The following is a 20,512-nucleotide window of genomic DNA, read 5'->3' on the forward strand; positions in this document are numbered from 1 at the left end:
TGGCTAGACTCTAATTCAGCCACGTCCATGGACTACCTAATAATAATATTTAGCAAACAATGAAACTTTACAGACCCTTGACTGAATCTTAATAGAAAAATGCAGATTCGAAGGAAAGAACTACCAGAGAATGTATGATCTAACAAGGGTATATTCACTCTCTATCCAGACAGGAGTTTCATAAGAACAAGCAGGGTCTGGCCACAGCAACTCAAAAGCTTGCACCAAAATAATGGAAAAACACGCAGCGCTCGGATAAGGAAGGTCATGCATTTGACATAATCATCAGGCATCGGCAAGCCGGTGATATGAGCAAAAGCTATCCGCCATACCATTGCCTGCTTCTATAGGGATCAGGTCGCCGGTGAAGTTCATCAGAAGGAAGGCCCCAATCGGGTAAATGGGCTCGAGCAGGTTGCTTGATGTCACTTAACATATTATCGAAGCTGAGCGGCTGCGTAATATCTCTCGGGAATTGTCCTTTAACAGACATCAAATTGTCCCTGGCTTCGGCTTCAGGTGCTTCTGCTTCGTGCCTCGACGCAAGTGATATTGACCGGGGACTCGGGCCACACCCACATTGGCCTTCTTGGGAGGCCATCACTTCGAAAGCACCTTCCACCTCATATGGTGGAACATAGATATTTGCCGGGGTAGCCTTGCAGGACAGAATAGTAAAAGGCGACTCGATCGTCAACTCCACAGGCCGAGCCTTGCTTGAGCCCATACTGCCTTGGTCTGCTAACGAAAGACACAGAACAATCTGCTTGCGAGTCAGCAGTCAGGGTCAAGAATATAAACTGTTCTTGTACTCGCATCACAAGAGAGCGTCTCGCCGTTTCTTACCTGGATCCAATGATTCACCTCAGGACTGCCGCCCTTAGTACTGAAGTGAAGCCGTTGTGTTTTTTCTTTGATCCTCATTTCCGGGCATCGAGGCAGCTGTACGTCAAGTTTGATGTCAGAGGTTTCCGATTCTTCCCCTAGAAGATTCGTGGTTTGGATGCCGGGGGTTCCTGCTCTGCCTTCGTCTGTCGTGATTCGCAGGGTGCTGCCTGGGTACGAGCTGTAACTTGCCAGCCCAGCCTGCTTTTCGAACAGAAGCACCTTTTTCGTGGGCAGCTGCAAAAAGCGATTCGTTTTTCCTTTTGTCTGATGCTGTACGTGCTGAGACACGTATACCCTGATCCAGTGACACTGTAGGCGGACTAGCGGAGTCAATTTTACCCTGATTGGTATCTGCGAGCCAAGAGGGAAACACCTTCCGAAAATGCAAACATCGTAAGCGAGCTGCTCACGCCATTTGCGGGAGAAGATGATTGGCTCAATCAGCTCCAGGGAGTTTTCGGCTGGCAGTCGAATGACCGGGACATCAAGCTGAGAAACCACCTTTGAACAAAATGGTCCAGACGGTTCAATCAGAGCTTCCAGGTAGTATCGGGTAGATATCAGCTCAGTCTTGATGGTCTCCGGAAGCGAGTTGTGCAGGAGGAATTCAAAGCTGTACAGATAATCACCCACGGGAAATATAGCGCTCTTGCTGACGGCCCCCAAGATTCTAGGCTGCTGTGAGCTGCCAGTATTATACTCAGGAAGAGATTGACCCCTCCATAACGTTTGAGCAGTCTTTTTGCGGTGTTGGTTTCTCTCTGTATCTGTGCCAGATTGGTCCGGTATGTGACATACGTCTGCTCCGTAGACATTGCCTATTCGAGTTGTCTGCCCGCGGTCGAAGTAGGTGATACCGGACGTGATAAGATCTCTATTTCCCACAAACTCAACTAGTCCAGTAGAGGAAATATGTCAGCATATATAAAAATCATGGCGAGCTTCAACCATACGTTGGGACAACGGCGTACATTCCGATATCTCTAACTGAATGAGACCTCGAAAGCAGACGCAAATCCGCTTGATTTTGATCGGTTCAGTGACTCTCATATGTAGAGACCCCCGGACGACGACCGCCTTGTCTTTGTAAGCACTGCTGCGTGTGCTGTGCCCTTGCAAAAATACAACGGGCTCAAGTAGTGCAAAATTGAGCTGAATCCCTTTTCGAGCCCCAGCTATGTGCCTTCCAGAATGGCAAGGAATGTCTGGCAGGAGTAATGTCTCCATTATACCTCTGTCTCAAAATCATTCCTGAATAAAGTCAGACACATGCCAGCATACAGGATCAGAACACATACAATAGTGCGCTTTGACGGATAACCTTTTATCACATTTAGTAGATACACAAGGAAGGCGGCCTTCCTAAGCTTCGGGCCAGAGGCATCTCGCAGTAGCTTTAAAATACTAACACCAAAGCCCATCAGCGAGCTGTCATCCGCAACGCCTCATGCTTGAACCCACGATGCGGGACGGAGACAAGCACACCACTCACAACGGGCTCCCGTGAGCTTCGGCCATCGGAGGACGCATAAACATACCATCTCCGAACCGCTGGTAGCTTATCTCTCATAATCCCGGATAAGCCCCGCAGGATCACCCGATACGCGCTGCTAGCCACGGTTCATTTAACGTGACTGGCCTGTCATCGGGAGTCCCAGAGACGAGCCAGAGATTCTTTTACCCTGCGAGGGTCTGGACCTGGCTTGAGACTGGCACAACAATGTGATGCGAGAGACTCTTAACGTTTTGAGTTCGTGGGAATACGCCACTTACTCATGATTTTGGGAGTGGCACAACTAAAGGGCTAGGCGGTCTGTCGGTGTCTGTCTCATGAGCATAGTAAACCTATCGCAATGTCCGGTCTAATGTCCCCGTCTCCGCATAATAGGGCGTATCTGGGGTTGTCTATCGCGGAGCAGCGAATTTCGGATGGGGGTTCCAACTCCGGAAGTGCGTTGTTAATTCTTGTGTCCATGACAGACATACCAATGCCACTACTTCCACAGATGTCTGACAACCAGAATCTCATGTCTTTATTCCAGATATAGATTTCTTGATTAGCTCAGTATTAGACTCATATACGCTTGAACTGCTGGGTATTGAATACTCTATCGACGTTGATTGATAGGAATGGAGGGTTATATATTCCACCTTCCGCAGTAACTCCGGGAATATCGTGCAGATAGCCAATACTAACGTTTTCGCCTCTATATTCAGGCATCATAAAGAGCTGCCAGGTATTGAGTTGCTAACATTGTAGGCGACCGTATTAGGACTCAGTGTTTTGGTAAGTGTAAAGTACTTTTTAGATGGTGCTTAATCAATATGCGGGCATTATCTACTACTGGCGGGGACAGGCAAGAAAAGATACCGTTTCGGCAATCAATGGCTAAATGGAAGAAAGAAACCAAGGGTGGCATAGAACAACGGGGATGGATTTTAGGAGTGTTTTGCATCTGCTGAAACGCTAAATGCTATGTAGGAGACTATGGTATACTGGGCAACAAGGTGTGTCACCTGTCAGTTCAATGGCAGACACTCCAACAAACTTTTTGCAGCTCCAATTAATTCAGCACTCGTAGCACAAGCGACATAAACAAAACGATCATGCCTCACAACTACGAATCTCTTTCCCGGCATGACCTGCCAGATCGTACTGTCATTGTAGCCGTTCGGTTCCGGCCGTCCAACACACAAGTCGGACTGCTTGAACTCCTCTGCAGTGGCGGTTCGGAACAGAGAAAGGGAAAGGCCCGCAGGTTGACTGTACTTATCGCCAGGAAGACACTTCTTAGCCTGAACCAGCAATGTGGCCTCCTTAGCAGACAAGTGACCACCGCTAAGGTCGTCAATGCCGTCCAGCTCTTTGGTTGCCACTATCGCCTCTGCTGGTTTATTTAGCAGAACAACAATCTGGAACAGTTTCGTCTTCTCTTTGGAAAAGATCACGTCATCAGTAAAGCGAATCCGATTGTCGAGCTTCGCTAACTCAGTGCAATACGTTTGTGGAAAGCAGACTCCACCGTGGAGGGAGGGTAGAAACGGCATACCAGCCGAGTGGATGTACCTGACAGGGCCCTCTCTTCGGGGTCCGAGTTCTAATTGATGCTTGACTGGAGGGATCAGTTGCATGACCCAAAGCGCCCAGTCCCGGATGAAGTTCTGCAGTGAGTTGGTGCTGTTGACCAACTGCCCGTTTCGCAAGGTTGTGTTGAGTGACTTTTGAAATTGCTGGCTGCGTTCAGAGTACCACCCCTCGAGGACCTGGTCGTAGTCTAATCGAGCGGAGTGTGAGCGAGTTAGGATGGCCAGACGCCAGGCAAGAGCGATGGCATCCCGAAATCCGGAAGCAATCCCCTGACCGCCGACTGCAGACAAATCCCTGGTCAGCATGGAGCTAGAATAGGTGGGAAAGGCTAGCTTACATGGAGGAAAGACGTGAGCGGCATCGCCGCACAAGATGACCCGACCCATAGCCCATTTGTTGCACTTCCTTGCTGCGAACCGAAATGGACGGGAGCGAAGGACTGTGATGCAATCGTTTGGAAACTCGACGTCGGCGTCTAGCCTGCACTGGGCTGTTAGATGAGTACGCTCACTGGCTCAACAATTTGCTATATTGACCATGGACTTACCCATAGCGGTTCCCAGGATGACGAAGATAAGGGAATACAATCTCGCGAATCTTGTGTGGCTCAGACATCTCTTGCGGATCTTCACCGGGTTGAACGACGAATTCAAACCTCCAAAGGCGGTCCTTGTTCTGGCCAAATCGGCCGCAGACTGCTGGCCGACGGGGGTTGCAGAGGAAGCGAAAGTCCTTTGGGAAGAACAGGTTGTACACCTCTTCAGACGTATACCCCATCTTCCATAGCGGGAAGTCAGGGTGCGTTTCTGTTGTTGGCAGGCGGATTTCCCAGTTCAAGGCAACCCAGGTTTCTTCATAACGACACCTGTAACCGCTCATTAGTCCGAATCGTTCTTTAAGTTTTCACTATGTAGAGTATGCCAGTAAGAACACTTACTGTTCGGCCCAGTCCATTTTGATTCCCTGTGGTTCCAAATATTGCTTGCGCACGTAGCCCGTCTTGCCGTCCGCACCAACGAGGAAACGAGCACGGATGTGTCGATTGGTTCCTTCAGAATCCACATAGGTCGCATACACCCAGTCCTTGTCTTCCTGAATTGACTCCAACGTGCATCTGCTCCTCAACTGCGAGTACCGAGACCCTTTGATGACGGAACGGAGGTGTTTTTCAAGCACAGGTTGTTTGTGGCTTACGACTCCGACATGTCCCGTATACCCTTCGGACTGGATTATTGGCCGGTTAGAGTGGAATACCATACCACGAGGTCAAATGCTTACCGATGCAGTATTAAAGCAGAAGCTGGGCTTTGTGTGCAAGCATTTTTGCTCTCCGGACAAAAATAATACCTTCTCAATACCTACCGATCATTAGGGAATACTGCTAATCAAACGCCCCAAGTAGGATCTACTACTCACAAGAACCGATATCTGTATAGACATGCTCATAGAGACCTAGGCCCTGCAAATACCGGATGCCATCATCGTCAAGAACGATTCCTCTCGGGTCCGTCGTGATGTTGGCCTCTCTCTCCAGGACGATATTCCGGACCGCCATACTGTCAAGGTAGCCAGAGAGCATAGCTCCTGTTGGCCCGCAGCCGCAGATGAGGACATCTGTGGTCTCCCATGCCTGCTCAGATGACATATTGGCTGCGTAGGTTCTCAGATTGTTGAAAAGCCACTATTGAGGGCTGAATGTCACACCCTCCTCTGTTTATGTATATGTTGGCCTTTGTATGCTGCAGTACCACCCAGATTTTTTTGTTTACTGAAATGTGGGACCAATGTTTATGGTGCAGCAGTTCTTCAAAACGGGACAATCTATGATGGCGGGGACATTGTTGCCACACGGGGCCGCCTCACCACATAGTCCCCGCATAGTTCCCGTAAAACTGGTTTGAGACGGGGTGAAACCGAAGATGCGCCGACTATGGAATAGGTCTTGAGATAGCTACACTATTAGTGGTAGTGGTAATCGTCGTCGCTGTATCGTCTGGTAAGTCCAGCATTTGACGTCTCGTATAATTAACTACATGACGCACTTTTATATACTGCCCCGCATATATGCAGCCTGGAGAAGGTTCGCATGAAAATGGGATGTTGGATTCACAACAATCATCTAACAGGGATATTACATAGAATGCCTCCACCATTTGCTACCAAATGACTACAAGTATCAAATTACCAGTGAATTTCACACTGTTACACTACTGCAGGAAAGCCAGGGGAACCTCAGGTCCCCAAATTGCCAAAGACTCATGGCCTGCAGGCAAAATCCCAATCGGCGTATCCTCATTTACAAGATCACCATCGGCATAGTGCTCGACCATGTTGCCTGCGGGATCCCACCAGTAGTCAAAAATCTGGGATCCCAGAATATGTCGGCCCACGCCCCAGACGGATCGATAGCCCTTCCTGGCCAACCATTGATGTCCTAGATGTTGGGTATCATAGTCATAGACCTCAAAGGAGCAGTGATGCACATGAGAGCTGGTTTCGCTGGCGCCGAGAAAGAAGGAGTGGTGGTCTGTATGCTCTTTGCCTAAGTCCAGGTGCATAAATGTCGTCATATACATTCTGTGGCCGTCGCGTTCCATGTAAAGCAGGTCGGTTGGAACTATGTTGAAATGGGAGGTGTAGAATGAGAGGAGCTCCTCGAAGCGTTGCGTGGAATAGCCAAAGTGGCCCAACTAACAGTAGCAGGAATCGTCAGCACGGAAAGAAGAGCATTTCAAACAGAAAATGGACGTCCACTGACTTTATGTACCGCGGCGGGGCCAGGATTAAATCGATTAAACTGACGGAGCCTCTGCTTCTCGTTCGGGTAGTTGAGTTTCAACTTCTCTGTAGGAGCTGCAGAGGCATCTACACGTCTTTCTTCTTGGCCAAATATGATATTAATGAGAAAGCCGTCCGGATCGGCGATGGTCACCATCCGACCTCCTCCCGGGGCTCCAGATATGTCTTGGACTGGAAATGCTCCGGGTATTTTGGCAGCCCTATGAGGGAAGGAGTCACATAATATTAGCATTATCTTCCGGGATCCTGGCACTGAATTGTCTTACTTCTCAAATTCGTTTTTCGAGTCGACTGCGAATGCTCCTCCCAAGAACCTCTTTGGTCCTTTCGTTGCATAGTAGACATATTGGTCGATTCCGTAGCCTCCGAACCAGATTTCATTCTCGGTTCTTCTTGCTATCACCATTCCAAAATCTAAAAAGGTTAGTCTGCATTCGACTTAGAAGTTTGAGGTGACAAACCCAGCATAAAATTGGCTAATGCATCCAAGTCTGGATGCTGATAACGCATATGAGAGAGCCTGGCCAACCGAACGCGGTCTTCGACCTTGACGCCCCTGGATTGAAGCCATGTAGCTTGAGATATTTGCTCCTGAGAGGCACTCGTATCGGGAACAGAGGCCCCGTGGTTGGGCTTGATGGATGATTCCGTGATTGCCATAGAGAGGATGAGGATTGTGCCGGGTTGTCAATATGAGAAACCTGAGGTGATGTGAACTGTTACTTTAAAACAATATGGACTGAACAGTAGACATGACTTGGAACTGTTTATATTCCGTACTCCTAGTAGGCAGCCAGGAAAAGGCCCCGCATCTTCAACATGGCGGTGTGGTGGGACCTATCTTGTCGGCTTGTACCTCTTGATTTAGGGTATAAATGCAACGCCGCGTAGTGACACCCAGTTTGCTTTCTCAGGGAACATCAAAGTCCACTGCTCACATTTGATTGCACTTTTCAAAATATTAACTATACCGTCATACACTCCTCCCACAAATTCGAAATGGCCTTCAAGCGATTGGTTCGTTTCGCCATTGGAGACCGCGTCTCCTTCGGCGATCTACTCAGCGTCAACGGCGGCACATACAATGTTAGAAGATTGACTGGTGATCCTTTCACTAAGCTACAGCCTACTGAAGATATTATCCACGTTGAGAAAGTGGGGCTCGCATCCATTGGCAATTCTAAGTCTCTTGTTCTGACAAGTACCGCTCCGACAGCTTCTATGCCCTATAGAACGTACACCAATCATCATACTTGTGGGCCTGAATTACCAAAGCCACGTAAATGAAGCCAAGGTATGTACTCGGGAAATTTCTCGCAGTCGTACATGACTTGTTGACAGAAGATATCAGCTGAATGTCCCGAAATACCCTCCTATCTTCGTCAAGCCAGCTGATGCACTAGCTGGCCCCTTTGACACCATTGACATTCACCCCGACGCGCGTGAAATGCTAGACTATGAGGGCGAGCTGACTGTAGTTGTGGGACGAGATGCAAAGAATATTTCGGAAGAGGACGCATTGGACTATGTCCTGGGCTATACGGCTGGAAATGACCTGTCCGCACGGAATTTCCAGCTTCCCGAAGCGTCCGGGATGCAATTTGGCTATTCCAAATCCTTTGATCAGTTTGGTCCAATTGGACATACCATTGTTGCGGCCAGTGAAATATCAGATCCTCAGGATCTCCGTCTGGTGACCCGGGTCAATGGGGAGGTCAAACAGCAGACCAGTACAAACGATATGATCTGGAGTGTTCGGCAGATTATTAGCCACCTCTCACGGGGCATGACGCTTCGCAAGGGAACAGTGATCATGACTGGTACCCCAGCTGGCGTCGGATTCTTTACCAAGGAATTTCTGAAAGCTGGAGACGTGGTAGAGGTCGAGATAGAAGGCGTGGCATCGGTCAAAAATAAGATCCGCTACCCTTAGCATTCTAGGGACAGCCGTTGTACAGTACTTGACACAAAGAGATGTTTCTGCTTGTTAGAGGCTGCGTGTAAGGAAGAGAACATTATGCCGAATGTAAGGTATATGCAGGAGTAAAGTCAATAGCATGTGCATCGTGCGATCGCGGGACGGAAGTTGCCACATCCGTAGTCTGCCCCTTTCCGCCACCTGTACGTATCACCTTCGACCATCACTAGCATCATCAATAATCACTCAGACATCTACAGTTGGCCTGTATTCACATAAGTGCATGGTGATAATGCAATCCAGTGCTCTCTCCCGACCAGTCGGCCGTCGGCGACCCAAGACGTCCAAGCAAGAACGCGTGTGTCCGATTTGCTCCAAAGAGTTCTCCAAGGCGGAACATTTGGCGAGGCATTATAGATCCCACACCAAGGAAAAGCCCTTCCATTGCGTGGTTTGCGGAAGGGTCTATACCAGACAGTCAGTGTGGCACTTAATTAAATAAAAGAAGTTTCATTAATAATGGCCTCTTGCTGCCTTTAGGGACACATTACTTCGCCATACGCGATCCCATTGCCGCAGAGATGAATTGGGCGTTGTTGCGAATTCACCGGAAGGAAGGGCTCCTGGTTTAGAGGAGCTCACTACGGCGACATCCCAGCCAATTCCAACATTGTCAACCTGGTCAAACATAAGGAGGCCTTCTAATGCCCTTCCACAACGCGTGGATACGGCAACTGTGCCTGTAGAAAGTGACACAAATGCCTCTCCAGCACTGGATTTCCCCATCTCGTTAAATCTGAATCCAGGTGCTGATTTCCACGTAAACGGAGGCCTGAATTCGACGGATATACACAGCGTCGAGCTAGAACCGGGGTGGATTTCTTGGCTGATGGGTGAGAACTTTGACTTGGACGCCGTGAACTCGTCCTTATTGCAAGCTACTACTGGAGAATTGTTACCTGTTGACCTGATGCCGGACGAGGACCCGATTCCTACTGACTCATTCAACGTCGGCCCGCATGCAACAGACGCAGGATTGGCGCTGAGTGGGGATGCAATCAGAGAGAAATGGCATACCCACTGTGGACAGACCACATCGGGCGTCATAACCCCAGACCCAACGAAAGACCGCAATCAAATTGACGAGTCTTATCGCCACGAGCTCGCTAATCGTCTCCAGCAGCGCGTGCAACCCGGAATTCTCCCCTCGACCACTTTTCTGGTAAGCCATTTTCCCCTCATGCTGTGTGAGCTAGCACGCCGCCTTCGACCCAGCCACAAAGATGGAAGGATAGGGTGTAAGGGCTGACGATATTATGGCGCCTGCGTAGCATCTCTGTCTGCAAGCTTATTTCTCCCATTTCCATCCGATTTTTCCTATCATCCATGAGCCGTCCTTCCTTCCGACGAGGCAGAATGCCGTTCTTCTGCTGTCCATTTGCTCTGTGGGTAGTCTCTTCCTCGGCTCTCAGCGAGCAATCGAACACGGGATTAGTATGTTTGAAAGACTTCAAAAAGCGGTTTTATCTTCGGTGCGTTAGATGACCCCTGCTGCAAACTCTATCCCTATTGTGTGAAGGTGTTAATTGAGTGTTGTACCACGCAGTGGGACATTATGATCGCTCAACGCTCAGATTCAAATATCGTCGCCATTCAGTCAGCCTTGTTGGGCCAGACATTTGGTCTTCTTATGGGAGTATGTCCTCTGCCTGTGACACTATCATCTAGCTCTACCCTTTGAACTATGTAGTATGTTTGGAAACTAACATATTACACCTGCTTTGCTTCCGTAGAGGCCTAAAGACCTGGCGGGGATTGAGACGTTTCATGGAAGTATAATTGCAGTAAGTTTTGGTGAACGAGTTTTTCTCGCCCGGAAGCACCTGGAAACGCTGACTGTGGTCAAGTGGGCTCGCAGAGTTCGACTACTTAACCATGCAACATCACCAGCATTACCGCAAAATCTTCCGAATCTGACGAACGGCCAATTGCAATCAGCATGGGAGCATTGGATCTCCGCAGAAGAGCGGAAACGGTATCACCTGCCACTTTTTCTCGCTCGGTATAACTTCGCTGATCTCTTACAGCACTGTGCTCGGAATCTTCATCCTTGATGCTGAGTTGGCAAAGATTCATCATCATGAACCATATTTACGTCCTGCCACTCCGCGTCTACCGACCATCTCCTCAGATGACGCGTTTGCAGCAAATAATGCAAGTGCTTGGAAGGAGCTTGTTCATCAACAGATTCAGAAATCTGGAAGCAGGACCCCATTGCCAAATGTGGTGCAGGAGCAAAGGCCTGGCGGGACGAGTGACTTCGAACTCTGCGCCATACTTGAGTCCATCAGTGCTATGGCCTGTGAACGCCAAGAGCCTTTCTCGACCACCCCTCATCTGACCGAGAAGTGCCAGGAAATGCTTATAACTTGGTACGAGACGCATCTGTCTACTTCCGCTCCTGGTCAGGTCTCGGCTTATCCACTTCGGATTCTCTGGCACTCGACTTTCATTGTCTTATACTCGAGCCTTGACGTACTTGAGCGAGCCTGTGGTCGAGACGGGCCTGAGGCAGCTCAAGAAGCCATTGGATGCGCTCGCACGTGGGCAAATTCCCACGAGGCGACCAGATCTCTAGTGCACGCTGTCTACGTCAGAAATTACTTCGAGTCAATGTCTATTGGGTCCGCGTGTCCACTATACGTTCCCATCTGTCTTTACCACTGCGGGATCATCTGGTTCTGTTTTGGGCATTTCGGGAATAGCAGCAACAAACCAATAATCGGAAGTAACTTTCCAGAATTGGATCTAGTTGGAGTGAACGTCGACGAAATCAATGCGGCAGAATTGAGGAACTTTCGAGTTGAGCGAAATGCGGCGAATCAAGTCTTCAGGATTGTCGGTTTGCTACAGAGCATACGCCATGGGAAGCTATCTTCGAGTCTTGCTTCAACATTGCTGGCGCTTATAGAGGAACAAGATAATGTGTTTTAGGTTTAGTAGCCTTGTACATTGACTCAATAAGATGTAAATCCTGCCCCTCCGTTTTCCGTGTCTCACTGTAAAAATGCCTAACCCTACTAGATATATATTGCGTTAGACATTATGTCTTTTCGAGTGATATTGGCGTCGTAGCTGGTTAGCATGTAGAACCGCTGCAAAGAATACCCGGGAAAGGAAACCCAGCCAGCCGAAAATCTGATTGCAAGGTTGCAAACGATCATGAAGACTGTAGACAGACTGTGGCACCCCACCGTGGGTACTACGTCCCAACCGGGGAAACCGATGTGGGGATATCCACGCAACATATAGGAGCGAATGTCCGTAAAGCACCATCACTTCATCTAGATTGCAAGTAGTCTAATATTGAAGAATTGCAATAGTAGGAGTCTAGTAGTAATTTTACCACATGTAGACGTCCCGTATATCCGTTTTTTAAAGTTAGGAATACCAGCACAGCCGAGATCGATCCGCGGAGCAATAGAGTAACGAGCCGAGGAGAACGGTTTCTCCGGCAGAGTATAAGTCTTCTTAGGAGGCCCATTTCTTCTAGGCTAGTAGATTCTAGCTTATTTTTAGTATACACTTGCCTCCTATTTTGACCCCGATCACTTCCCACACCACAGCAATGGCTACTGCACCTGTCCCTCGAAAGCTGTGGGAACATCCATCCCCATCTTCAACAAACATCGGTCGTTTCAGAGCGGCTCTGGAGAGTCATACTGGAAAATCCTTCCCTGTAAGTCACGGTACATCACGTCGCAATTTGCAGCAAAGTCATTGACAAGTTCGCAGACCTTCCATGACCTCCACAACTACTCGATCCAGCACCGCGCTTCGTTCTGGAACTACTGCTGGAAATACTTTCAAATCATACATGAGGGTTCGTACGAGGCAGTAGTGGACGAAACAGCCCGGATTGACACTATCCCTCACTGGTTCTATGGGGTACGGTTGAATTTCGCAGAGAACATACTCTTCTCCACTGACGGACGGGACCGGCTGCGCGGGAAAGAAGACGACAAGGTTGCTGTCGTCGAGGTGCGCGAGGCCGGCGCCGAGGGAGCGACCTATGTGACCTGGAGGGAACTGCGCCAACGGACCGGGCGTCTGGTCCAGGCACTGAAGGCTCATGGCGTGAACCGTGGAGACCGGATCGCCGTTTGTGCGAGCAACAGCGTCGACACGTTGCTCGTCTTTCTGGCGACTACAGCGCTTGGAGCTATTTTCTCCTCGATGGCCACGGATATGGGGACCAAGGGGCTCCTTGACCGGCTGCTGCAGATCAAGCCTGTTTGGCTGTTCATGGATGACTTCGCGGTGTACAATGGGAAGACGGTGGATTTGCGTGCAAAGATGGCGGCTATTGTTAAAGGCCTGGACGCAGTCGCCGAGTTCAAAGGGGTTGTTGCACAGCCTCGATTCGCTGCTCGCCCGTCCGATCTCAATGGTGTTCCCAGAGCTAGCACACTGGACGACTTCCTTGCTGCAGCACCCCATGATCATCTGGAGTTTGAACGAGTGCAATTTCGCGATCCGTTCCTCGTGGTGTATTCGTCCGGTACGACCGGGCAACCAAAATGCATCGTCCACTCGGTTGGGGGTGTGCTATTAAACGCTCATAAAGAAGGTAGCCTTCATCAAGAGATGGGCCCAGACAGCGTGATCCTGCAGTATACAACCACAGGTTGGATTATGTATCTGGCCTTGGTCCAGGGTCTTCTATTCGGAGCCCGCATTATCCTATATGACGGGAATCCATTCCTGCCGCATGCCGCGATGTTGATCGAATTGGCTGCAAAGGAGAGGTAAGCTCCGATATGCTTCTGATTTTGATTCCCCTCCCAAGAATCAAGCTCCACATCGCTCGCAAGATCCATGACAAGCTGATAGTTTCATGAAAGGGCCACGCATCTGGGCATCTCCCCACGGTACATGTACGAACTGCAGCGACGCAAGATCAGCCCCCGAGAATTGGCGGACCTACGCTCTCTGCAGGTGGTGTCCAGCACAGGAATGGTCCTGCCTGACGCCCTTTTTGAATGGTTTTACGATTACGGCTTCCCGCCGCATGTTCGTCTGAACAATCTGTCCGGCGGCACGGACATTGCGGGCTCCTTTGGCATCGGGAATTGTCTGGTGCCAGTTCATGTGGGCGGTTGCGCTGGATTGGCCCTTGGCATTCCAGTTGAAGTGTATGATCCGTCCATCGGCAGGGACGGAGGCAAGGGTGTGCCCGTTGCCGATGGTACGCCGGGGGAACTGGTGGCTACTGCTGCCTTTCCTAACATGCCAGTTGGCTTCTGGGGCGAAGACGGTGACAAGCGTTATCACAAAGCTTACTTTGCTGAATTTGACGGTATGATCGAGTCCAGAAGCTGCCCGAATGTCGGAGATATGTAGGCTAACTGAAGCCGGGTGTCAATTAGGCGTCTGGACACATGGCGACTTTGTCTCCATCCACCCCACCACGAAACAGCTGTTTTTCCATGGCCGCGCGGATGGCGTACTCAATCCGTCCGGCGTACGATTTGGCTCCTCGGAGATCTACCAAGTTATCGAGGGCGACTTTGCCCATGAGGTGGATGACTCGCTCTGTGTGGGCCAACGGAGACCGTCTGATAACGACGAAAGGGTTGTATTGTTCCTCAAGATGAAGCAGGGAGCTACGTTTACTGCGGATCTCGTGAGCAGAGTGAGAGCCGCTATTCGGCAACGTCTAAGCGCACGTCATGTTCCATCTTATATTTTTCCTGTGCCTGAAATTCCAGTGAGTGATCCCATCTAGCAATGTAATTGCCTTGTTAAGATCTGAGCTGATGCTTCATGACACAGGTGACTGTCAACTTCAAGAAGGTCGAGCTGCCCGTGAAACAGATTATATCTGGAATACACGTCCAACCATCCAGTACACTCTCAAATCCTCAATGTCTTAAGTATTACTACCAGTTCTTTGACATTGAGAAGATGGCTGCGAGGGACAGCAAACTTTGAATGGTCCAAAGAGGAGTGCTATATTATCTATTTCTATATAACCAAACTAAGATAACGTGGAGAGAAGGATATCGACTTACTAATACAAGTATCTTCTTTCGATTCATGGCGCTGAAGAAGTACGTAAACCATATACCTGCTAGGAGAACAGTAAATAGAATATCGTATAGTAGACGCTGCCAGTCATTGGTAACTATCCGCAGTGCTATATAGAGCAACCCTCTACTCCGGTTTTGTGTCCTAAATGGTTTAGAGGATATCCATAATTAAATGCCTTCTGAATATCTGTAGAGGACTCTCCACGAACCCATATTCCCCTGACTTAGGACAGTGTGTTTGACCTTCCACTGTGCTCTCTCGCCAGCCCCTCCCGTAAGTGCGAGCAGACCTTTTCCGTCAAGAACTTGAGCATCCACAGGATTTCCTTGTTCACGTCTGTGGTCGGTCTATCCGTGTCTAAGGATTCTAGCACAGTTCCAGTATGGCCATAGAGCGTTGCAAGAGAAGTGGTTTCCGGCAAGTCACACCCATCGCTTTCAGGATGGAGCAGTGGAAGGATCCTGTCCCACTCGCTGTACAGATCTAGCTGGGTAGTAGACGAACTTTGCAGTGTAAATATGAGCTTGTGAATTTCCTCGCCGAGAGCAAGGGAGCGCTGAGCAGCTTGGACGAGCGATTTACCAGACCCCTTCTTTTCATATGTTGAACTGCTTTGCACACCGGTGGATGGCTGCATGGAGTTCGTGGGTTCTGAGGCACGGCTATTGCTGTCGATGGCTATGCCTGGGCCTGGGACTGATTTATTTCTCTCTCGTTCGCGGTGAGCGTCGGGGTACATCCTGGCTAGTCTGGAAACTTGGGTTCTCCAAAGATAGCGCAACAAATAGGTCAACTTCTCAAAGCCCAACTGGGCCATGGCAGCAACAAGATTAGTCATCACAGGAACAGCCAGAAGCGACCAGAACACGAAAAATGCCTTTCCAAAATTGCTGGTGGGGTAAAGATCTCCGTAGCCGATGGTTGTCAGAGACGTGTATGTGAAATAGAGGGCCTGAAAATAAGTCCACTTCTGGCTTCTCTCCGAGCGGCGGAAAATAGCTGCACTGACTAACCAGAGTAAGAACAGTGCTAGCCCGGACCAGATCAAAGTTATCCATCGATGTCTTCTATAGAAGTCACGCTTGATGCGATGGAACTTCAAGAGGTCAGCCTTGTTTGGGTACTGAGAATCAGCTGGCATTTGCAGTGGTTGCTTTTCTTTGTCACTGCGAATGTTGCCAGCACATCCGCGGCTAGTCTGGCGCCCCTGCATACCGCTGTGCACTTCCTCGATCTTGAATCTGATGTTTAGTTGTCGCAAGTCCTCTGTAAATGATGTCATCGAGCTGATGACTAGACCCGTATTCAAGATGCCTGCAGATGCATAAGGAAATAACAAGCTACGTCCAAGGTGCGTTTTAGGGGCAAGATTTCCGATGCCTATTGTTAGAAGAGTGTAGTCGGCCCAATACAATGCATCCATAAATAGCCAACCTTCAATAGTCGCGTAGACGGCAGCGCCACCGAGCAGAAAGACAAAGAAAGCGGCCACTCGCAGGATGATGCTCGTGCATTCGATAGCTCGCCTTTCCTTACGATTCAGATGCACCGAGTGCACACTGCCTGCATAGATTGCCAACAACACAGCAATCAGTACGTAGTAGCTCGCAGCAAATGTCCCATAGAAGTAATTTTGCGTATACTGAAGCGTCTGCTGAGGGTTCACAGTTGTATGTTCCTGAGCTACAACACCGATGAGACTGAGCAGTGTTGCTGCTGAAGCGCACCAGCACAGTATTGTCACGATAAATCCTTTGACCGGATCACGTTTGGATATCATCGTTAGTAGAAGCACGAAGTAACCAACGACGGCCAATGCCAACGACACGGCCTTGAGCGCGACAGCCCTGGGTGGTTTGATTATTAGCCCAATCAGAAGCAGGGTAAAGAGCGCTAAACGTACCAAGCCGGCTGAGCTATAATGCTTACGCTTCCGTCGGGGTCTATTATCTCTCGCCATCCTTGGGATACAGCGCAAATATTGAACATTATGGCCAATGAACATAGTACTCCCTAGAGGGCACGTCCGTCAGATTAACCTCTAACATGGGGACGTTGGGGGAAATACCGCAACGACAGGGAAGCTTGCCGACTCAAGCCACCAGTGTCTGACCATCTTGTGGAGAATGAGACTGCCACTTTATTCATTCCGTCGCTTGGTACCTAGTGGCATGCAGCCTTGCATACTGGAGAGCTGCCAGCGAGGGATTCCGTCATGTGCCTTTTTTGCTGAAATATAAAGCGTATAGTCGCTATAAATATATTATTATATTGTGACCGGTCCAACACATTACGCGGAAGCGGATGGTGGCAGGCTTGGTGAGCTCTACTCATCTGAGTAACGAGGAGAGAAGCTTGGAGAGTTCCTTGCTTACTAATGTTTAGTTCCAGATAATACCTGCATTTTCACCTGACCACGGACGGAAATGGTCACACCACTGACTGGTATTGGAATGAAACTTTCGAGTACGTCGGGTCCAGGGTTAGTGATGCGTGGAGCATTGTAAAGACTTCGGCGTACCCCACTATCCTTAAAGATGATCAACCGCTGGCCGCTAAACTTTATTTTAAGATGTGCGCAGCGCACCAGAGACGGAAGCTTTATGGAAGTCTTGATGTCATCCGTACTGTCTACCGAGGAAAGAACACAAGCCGACCTATCTAGACCAATTAACATACCAATCTCACAGGGAACATCAAAGGACCCCGACATATTGCGAGAACGGAAAATTTGTTTTACTGCGCTGCTCAGGGCAAAGAAAGACCAGGATGAGAGCACCTGGTCACCTTTAGTGCAGTGGAATTCTCTTGCCATAGATGACGAAACACTGTGTGTTCTCAGTTACACCGTAGCACAGGAGAGAACTCCGATTTTACCTCATAAGTCACCACCACCGTCTCAGTAGAGTCAGACGTTGTTTGCGTGTTTTTGGCAACATGTGACATTGCTTTATTAGGGGAAACCTTTCAGCAGCGAGATATAAACCACGTGGCGTGACCATTTATTTTGTTTTGTTATTAGATATTCATAATAACCTGACGTTTGTACTTTACTTGAAGGAATAACTTCTTCAGGGATTGAAATAGCTGCATTTAACTAACTGGTTTGGTCATTTTGACAAAGTAGCCTCCAGGATAAATGTTATAATGGAGACGATCCGCGACTCAGCATTCGGCAAGTTAGTTCGTTTCTTTAGCGGCTACAGGCTTTTCCTGTACCCGGAAGAAATCGATGATGTTACTTGGCGGAAATACCTAGGAAGGCCCGAGGCCTCTCAGGAAGAATCCATGACGCCTGGTAGCGAAGAGTTTTACGAGCTGCATGCCTTGTACACGGTCGTGTCGCAAGCCTCTCGCCGCCGCGGACGGCGAAGGCCCCCTCTGAAAAGTGTTTTGGCAGGTCCATGGCGTGGGATACAGGATGGTTCACCAGAGGTAATCGGCTGGAGTGACGCCGGTGATAGTGAGGTAGGACCATTAAGAATGCTTGACGATTTTTCTGGCCGATAAGGTTGGATATTTGGCTGATATTCGTAGAATCCACAAAATTGGAGTATCCGCAAAAAGGTCTTAGTCACCTTACTTATCTGCCTTCTTACATTTTCTATCTATATTGGATCCGCTATCTACACACCCGGAATCCCGGGTGTGGCTCAGCAGTTTGGTGTCAGTAAAGAGGTTGGAATCCTTGGTTTAACACTATTTGTGCTCGGATATGGACTGGGTGAGCTGCATTGCTTCCAAAATGATTCAGCATCGACCTTAGCCGATACTAATTGAATATCATCAGGGCCCATGATCTGGGCACCGATATCAGAGCTCCCCGCAGTGGGACGAAGTCCGGTATATGTTGCAACACTAGTAGTCTTTGTTTTCTTTCAGTTCGGTGTTATCTACGCGAAGAACATTGGGATGCTTCTAGCATTTCGATTCATAACTGGCTTCATGGGCTCGCCGGTCCTCGCGACAGGGGGAGCCTCGATTGGGGATATGTGGGACCCCAGAATTCGCGACTATATGATTGCGATATGGGCAAGCTTCGCCATTGCCGCTCCCGTGCTGGGCCCTCTCGTGGGAGGGTTTGCCGCCTCCGCCAAGGGGTGGACGTGGACTATCTGGGAGCTGCTTTGGATATCCGGCTTTGCTCTTGTTCTTCTCTTCTTCTTTCTGCCCGAGACATTTGCCCCCAACATTCTCAGTCGCCGAGCGCGCCGTATTCGCCGAATCAAAGGCGATCAGAGATATGCATCCGAGGCTGAGATTGAGATTGCTCAAGTGGCTCCCAGGGTAAGCCTGCGTGCAAACCCCTTTTTGCTAGCATGTGATAACTGACAGATGGAAATAGGATGTCCTCTTTGAGGCGCTGGTCCGTCCATTTGCGCTTTGCTTCCTCGAACCTATTGTCCTTCTGATGAACCTCTATATCGCTCTTATCTACGGAATTCTGTATATCTGGTTCGAAGCCTTTCCGATTGTCTTTGAAGAAAAACATCGGTTTAATCCAGGAGAAACCGGCCTGGCATTCCTGGGTATCATGATAGGGGCAGTATTCATTGCCCTTCCAGCCTACTTCTATTGGAAATATCGCTGGCAATCCAAACACATCAACCCAGACGGCCACCTTTCACCGGAGGAACACCTCCCTCCAGCATGCTTTGGGGCGATCTGTCTCCCAATATCCCTTTTCTGGTTTGGATGGACTGGAAACTTTGCTAGCGTCCATTGGATTGTGCCTATTATCGCTTCCATGCTGTTTTCCTTTGGGGGATACCTTATCTTTAATGGCATTTTCTGCTATGAGGCACAGGCGTATCCTAAATATGCAGCCTCGGTCCTTGCCGGAAACGACTTCTTACGATCGACTTTCGGCGGCGGCTTCCCCCTATTTGCGACACAAATGTTCCATAATCTCGGTGTTGGTTGGGCTTGTACATTGCTAGGTTGCTTGACCGTGCTATTCGCGCCATATCCTTTCTTACTGTACATATACGGGGAGCGCATCCGGATGAGGAGCAAATATGCCCAGCATGGTAACTAGTGAGGACGATATATGTAGAAAGATCCGGGGGATGGGATTGGAGGAAGGGAGAATATATGACCATTACCCCTGGTGCCTCTGTTTCTTCTTCTAACTGACCTGCATATACTAGGACATGCTTGACATCGAGGAAAAAGCCTTAGGTCAAGCGTTAAGTGGGGTGTAGGATCCTGTGGGGGATGCGGCTAAGACACGTTCGATAGCCATGTTTTTGCATATAGTCCGGCGGATGAAATTGACATAATGCCTATTTATCTTCTCCTTAGCTTAGTAACGTTGAGACAAACTAAGTATAGGCATTGCGGGCCGGAGTCCGAATGCATCAGGAATACCCCAGTTTTTTTGCTCCACATCTCCGCAGTATGTGTTTGAAGACGATGCCTAGTGATTCTCCATAAAATGTCTTTAATATCTTTGGCAAACAAAGATCCACTTCTAGATACAATGCTGAATGCACTTTCACAAGGGTCCCCTGTCTCAATGCGGAATTATCAGATTTCATTCTGCAGTATCGTCACGCTACAGGACTAATATACCTCTCCGCAATTCCCCGCATCGGCAAATTGATATACCCCTTGTTCTGAGGTACACTCCTCCATTAATTTGTTTCTTCCTCCAATCGCACTTCGACCACTTCGGAATAGCAGCCTGCACTCGGCGCCACAACCACAAGATGGCTTATCCTCAC

The 20,512-nt window shown here is 49.1% G+C and overlaps 7 protein-coding genes across 7 annotated transcripts; 4 read left to right on the forward strand and 3 right to left on the reverse strand.

Annotated features, from left to right (window-relative positions):
• Positions 1-319: 319 nt before the first annotated feature.
• Positions 320-5,621, reverse strand: Aud_008839 (uncharacterized protein; the record flags this gene model as incomplete). Its single annotated transcript, XM_043293704.1, has 8 exons — positions 320-763; positions 847-1,781; positions 3,546-4,256; positions 4,314-4,456; positions 4,524-4,841; positions 4,914-5,200; positions 5,255-5,334; positions 5,393-5,621. 8 exons carry the CDS (start codon positions 5,619-5,621, stop codon positions 320-322), a joined length of 3,147 nt encoding a protein of 1,048 aa, XP_043149639.1.
• A 562-nt stretch (positions 5,622-6,183) lies between these two features.
• Positions 6,184-7,435, reverse strand: Aud_008840 (2,4,5-trihydroxytoluene oxygenase; the record flags this gene model as incomplete). The annotated part of the gene is made up of 4 exons (XM_043293705.1): positions 6,184-6,666; positions 6,735-6,975; positions 7,042-7,189; positions 7,237-7,435. The coding sequence occupies 4 exons, from the start codon at positions 7,433-7,435 to the stop codon at positions 6,184-6,186; spliced, it is 1,071 nt and encodes a 356-aa protein (XP_043149640.1).
• A 339-nt stretch (positions 7,436-7,774) lies between these two features.
• Positions 7,775-8,708, forward strand: Aud_008841 (fumarylacetoacetate hydrolase family protein; the record flags this gene model as incomplete). The annotated part of the gene is made up of 2 exons (XM_043293706.1): positions 7,775-7,959; positions 8,117-8,708. 2 exons carry the CDS (start codon positions 7,775-7,777, stop codon positions 8,706-8,708), a joined length of 777 nt encoding a protein of 258 aa, XP_043149641.1.
• Positions 8,709-9,582: 874 nt separating this feature from the next.
• Positions 9,583-11,687, forward strand: Aud_008842 (uncharacterized protein; the record flags this gene model as incomplete). The annotated part of the gene is made up of 3 exons (XM_043293707.1): positions 9,583-9,915; positions 10,487-10,728; positions 10,781-11,687. 3 exons carry the CDS (start codon positions 9,583-9,585, stop codon positions 11,685-11,687), a joined length of 1,482 nt encoding a protein of 493 aa, XP_043149642.1.
• Positions 11,688-12,321: 634 nt separating this feature from the next.
• Aud_008843 (uncharacterized protein) lies at positions 12,322-14,687 on the forward strand (the record flags this gene model as incomplete). The annotated part of the gene is made up of 5 exons (XM_043293708.1): positions 12,322-12,432; positions 12,489-13,501; positions 13,598-14,052; positions 14,123-14,463; positions 14,529-14,687. 5 exons carry the CDS (start codon positions 12,322-12,324, stop codon positions 14,685-14,687), a joined length of 2,079 nt encoding a protein of 692 aa, XP_043149643.1.
• A 322-nt stretch (positions 14,688-15,009) lies between these two features.
• Aud_008844 (potassium channel family protein) lies at positions 15,010-16,775 on the reverse strand (the record flags this gene model as incomplete). Its single annotated transcript, XM_043293709.1, has 2 exons — positions 15,010-16,633; positions 16,690-16,775. The coding sequence occupies 2 exons, from the start codon at positions 16,773-16,775 to the stop codon at positions 15,010-15,012; spliced, it is 1,710 nt and encodes a 569-aa protein (XP_043149644.1).
• Positions 16,776-17,933: 1,158 nt separating this feature from the next.
• Positions 17,934-19,824, forward strand: Aud_008845 (MFS transporter; the record flags this gene model as incomplete). Its single annotated transcript, XM_043293710.1, has 4 exons — positions 17,934-18,254; positions 18,324-18,510; positions 18,577-19,073; positions 19,132-19,824. The coding sequence occupies 4 exons, from the start codon at positions 17,934-17,936 to the stop codon at positions 19,822-19,824; spliced, it is 1,698 nt and encodes a 565-aa protein (XP_043149645.1).
• Positions 19,825-20,512: the final 688 nt, after the last annotated feature.

Source organism: Aspergillus udagawae (assembly GCF_001078395.1).
Source record: "Aspergillus udagawae IFM 46973 DNA, scaffold_7, whole genome shotgun sequence".
In the NCBI taxonomy this organism is placed as follows: Eukaryota; Fungi; Ascomycota; class Eurotiomycetes; order Eurotiales; family Aspergillaceae; genus Aspergillus; species Aspergillus udagawae.